The following is a 4268-nucleotide window of genomic DNA, read 5'->3' as shown; positions in this document are numbered from 1 at the left end:
TTTTTAGTCATGAAATGGTATTAATACATATTTATATGTATTTTCTCAAATTGGAAATTTAGGAATTTAACGGAAACGTTAAGTTAAGAATATTTGTAAGTATCATTGAAAGCGTCATGAATATTAATAATACACATGCTTATTCTTCTTAAACACCACAATTAATATATTAGTTATAATTATTAACATTTGATATTCCAAACTCGTGCAACTGAAATGTAAAATAATAATTATTATGCATATATTGCACATAAGGCTATATCATAATTGAAATTTAATAATAATACTAAATAATTGTATAGATAATTTTTTTTTAAAATGTGTTTCTAGATAAAAAAAAATCTGTAAAGATATAAAATTGTGTTAAAAAAAATATCGGAAAAGTAATAAATATGAAGACATATCATTAACAAAATCATACTAAATCCAAACAAATTGCGTTTTTACTAAAATTGTGCTAAAATTATTTATTTTTTTTAAAATGAATTTAAAGTGGATGTAACTTTTATTAGAAATTCAAATTTCTACTAAATTAGTTCCAATTCTTCTTCATAAAATAATTACATAGTTTTAAATCAAGGAACTGGAGAAATATTCATTAAAATTGGGTCACGATATGATATGACCATGTGTCAAAGCTGTGAAATACTGTTAGGGATTAGATTGCAAATATGTTAATAAATGATATTGCAACATTCATTGTCTATTTAAATTAACACTTTAGAAAAAATCAGGGAATACATTTTTTCAATACAAAAAGCTATAATAATTTGTATGATAATGGGTAAACAGCATTTTGCTTGTATATTTCTTCTTAAATAACAGAAGCATATTTATAATATTCTGGTTTTAAACAGGTTATCGCTTTATGAGATTAACTGGAAATCCATTCTTAGATTTCAGAACTCCGTCGCTAAATAATTGCGGCTCGAAGTCTTGAGAGACAGAGGTTGCATCCTGTACTTGTGAATGATTTTGGCGAGGATGCTTTTCATCTGAATCATCGCGTACTTCCATCCGATGCAATTCCTTATTCCAATGCCGAATAGAATGAAAGACATCGGATCTCGTCCTTTGCTGTTCTCAGCGGAAAATCGATCCGGGTCAAATGTTAAAGGCTTCGAGTAAACATTTACAGACCGATGCAACCGGAAGATAAATATGTTTATATTTGTGCCTTTCGGTATGATGGAATCATCGAAAGAAAAAAGAACTTTGGTGTGCAGAAATATCTATATTCTCATCAATTTACCATTCCGTGTCGCAATCCAATATGCGTTCTACGAAAGGAACTGGACTGTACATTCGAAGACCTTCTTTAACCACGCATTCCATATATAGCAATGCGTTTATATTTTGAGTACTAATGCAATTAACATTTTCAATAATACTGGAGACTTCTTCGAATAACTTTTGTTGGATATCCTCGTGCTTGGAGAGCTCGTAAAGAATACTCGAAAGGAAGCACGTCAAGGTGTGATGTCCCTATAAAATTATATTTTTGTAAACCAAGACTTAGATCCAATCATTCAAGCTTACCGCAGTCAAAATCGAAGCGAGTTCTTCGTTGATGTAACCGTATGGTAAATCATCTTTGAATCGCTCCATTAAAATATCCAATAAAGTGGACTTCTTTTTAATACCGAAATCCGAATCTCCAGAGGTTTCATCACAACTTTGTCTCTTCATTGCCAGCCTCTTTTTTATCAGCGACAGCAGCGGTGAAATTGCATATCTCTTGAAGACGCTGCTTCTTGTAATCGGATGTAAATTCGTCGTTTCTCTTGATTGGAGAAAAAGTTCGGTCCATGCAAACGTCCATATATTTGTAAATGGTATTTCAAAACCTCAAATTTTCCTCCGGATTTTTATCGAAATTCAAACCCAAAATACTTTCTAAAACAAAATGCGATTATTATCATTATTCCAAAATCAATCATATATCTTACCGTATATAATATTCCCAATAACCGGAAAAGGCTTTGGCCCTGAGATTGTTAACATTTTGTACTTCTTGTAATGCATTTCCCATTTTATCAGCAAATACAAAACCAGTAGAAAGCAAGAAGTAAAGATTAGGAAGTCGAACATTGCACCGCCAATGCCTTATGCAACTGCACTGAATGTCTGGTTCATTGATACCGAACATTCACATCAAACCATACGCTTACGAAATACCGATTTTATTCCTCCAAGTGATAAGTATTTCAAATCAAGAAATAAAAGTGTCTACTCTTCTCTTCTATCAATTTAGTTGCAGTATTATTGGCTAATACAATGTTAATCACGTTAATCTATTTCAATTATCATTGAAAATATTGCTATTTATATTTTCTAAATATACATTTTCTAAATTACAATTATTATTTACAAATATTTATTTATCATCAAATAATATTTACACTTTATATTACATCTTAATTATTATTTATTGTTGAAAATAGACAACATTGAGGATGAATAGGAACACTCAAGTCTAGATCGAAGTTTCTCAAACTTTGTTTGTTATATCATAAACGTTGAATACTTTTTGATTCCCCAAATTCTAATATGAGTTTCTCTTATAACTACTCTTTACATCCTCCAGTTTTTCGAAACTTTAATGTTGAAATAATAGTATTTTGTAGACATTTCTGGATTCAGCTTTTTAGTTATATTATGGAATTTCAATTATTTGAAATGTGTGTGCACTTCGTTATCACAGTAACTGTACTTTGGATGTTAATACAAAGTACAGTTTTCATTATAATAAATAATTAATAGCATCAATCTATAATTAAAGAACTCAACGTCAGAATCAAAACATAAGTTCAAGAAAAGTTCAAATGAATTTAATGTTATTGAAATTGAAAAAAAAATTCAATCTCCAGTCAATTTGTTTTTATTTTCTTATTATGTTATTTTGTTGAGTTTGTTGTAATCAATGTTATTATTATTATTATTTGAAAACTTGTTACTTGGTGCGCCTTTATAAAATATAATAGAAATAACAAAGTAACATATATTGTCAACAAAAACAAATACATATAGAAAGAGCTATTGACCGCAGTCTTTTACGAATATTAATATCAAGCTATTAGAATGTTTGAAGAGGTATATTATCTTCTTAAGAGGTTAACGGGAAAGCCGCTCTTGGATTTCAGAAAAACATCGCTATACAATTGAAGTTCGAAGTGTTGCGACAAAGGTTGCATTCTGTAATTGTAGATGATTTTGGCGAGGAGACACTTTATCTGGATCATGGCGAATTTCCATCCAATGCAATTCCTGATCCCAAAACTGAAAGGAATGAAAGCCATAGGGTCTCGTCCATCCATGTTGGCAGCCGAAAATCGATCCGGGTCAAATTTCAAAGCGTTTTTGTACACCTGTTCGGAGCGATGCAACTGGAAGATGAATATGTTTATGTTCGTGCCTTTTGGTATGATAGAACCATCTGAAAGTATAAAAGAAATATTTAAAACTATTGATATAAACTAGTGACTTAAACTACCAACTTCGACGTCATAATCCAACTTGCGTTCTATATAAGTTGCTGGGCTGTATAAACGAAGACCTTCTTTAACCACGCATTCCATATATTCCATTGCATTTATATCTTTAGTACTGATGCATTTGTCATTTTCAATAATACTTGAGATCTCTTCGAATAACTTCTCTTGAACATCCTCGTGCTTGGAGAGCTCGTAAAGGATACTCGATAGGACAGACGTCACCGTGTGATGACCCTAAATCATCTCCGCACTAAGTTAATCGAACTCAATAATTTAAACTCACCGCAAGTCAGAAAGTGCTGAGCTCCTCATTGATGTACTCGTAAGGCAAATCTTCATCAGTTTTAAATCGCTCCAATATATGTCCAAGCAACGTGGACTTCTTTCTTAATACCGAAATCCGAATTTTCGGAGATATTATCACCGCTTCGTCGCTTCATTTCTTCCCTCTTCTTATCGACGATGGCAGATGTAAAATTCAATATCTCTTGCAGACGTTCTTGCTGTTTTTTGTGTTCAGGCATTAGTTGGTACAAAAATCGCTTCTCTTGATCGGCGAAAAAATGCGCTCTAAGCAATGTGTCTATGTACTGGTAAATAGTGTTCGAATACTTCAAATTTTCCTGTCGGATTTTCTTCGAAATTTAATCCCAGTATACTTTCTACTATTATCAAATCATTAGCAACTCAAGAACATTATTCAATTAACTTACCATATGTAGTTTCCATCGTACTGCTATTGATGTAAGGGCTAACATCCACTTGACGTTCCTG

General features: G+C 31.7%; 2 protein-coding genes across 2 annotated transcripts; both read right to left on the bottom strand.

Moving 5' to 3' along the window:
• Window positions 1-1209: 1209 nt before the first annotated feature.
• Window positions 1210-2100, bottom strand: LOC108564266 (cytochrome P450 4d8-like). The gene is made up of 3 exons (XM_017923261.1): window positions 1950-2100; window positions 1540-1896; window positions 1210-1485 (listed from the first exon to the last, which is right to left on the bottom strand). The coding sequence occupies exons 2-3, from the start codon at window positions 1687-1689 to the stop codon at window positions 1249-1251; spliced, it is 387 nt and encodes a 128-aa protein (XP_017778750.1). The 5' UTR covers window positions 1690-1896; window positions 1950-2100; the 3' UTR covers window positions 1210-1248.
• An 887-nt stretch (window positions 2101-2987) lies between these two features.
• Window positions 2988-4018, bottom strand: LOC108564265 (probable cytochrome P450 4ac2). The gene is made up of 3 exons (XM_017923260.1): window positions 3869-4018; window positions 3494-3728; window positions 2988-3436 (listed from the first exon to the last, which is right to left on the bottom strand). Exons 1-3 carry the CDS (start codon window positions 4016-4018, stop codon window positions 3099-3101), a joined length of 723 nt encoding a protein of 240 aa, XP_017778749.1. The 3' UTR covers window positions 2988-3098.
• Between the last annotated feature and the right edge of the window lie 250 nt (window positions 4019-4268).

Source organism: Nicrophorus vespilloides, unplaced genomic scaffold (assembly GCF_001412225.1).
Source record: "Nicrophorus vespilloides isolate i.1.1-1 unplaced genomic scaffold, Nicve_v1.0, whole genome shotgun sequence".
Lineage (NCBI taxonomy): Eukaryota > Metazoa > Arthropoda > Insecta > Coleoptera > Silphidae > Nicrophorus > Nicrophorus vespilloides.
This window is presented reverse-complemented; position numbering and strand designations above follow the sequence as displayed.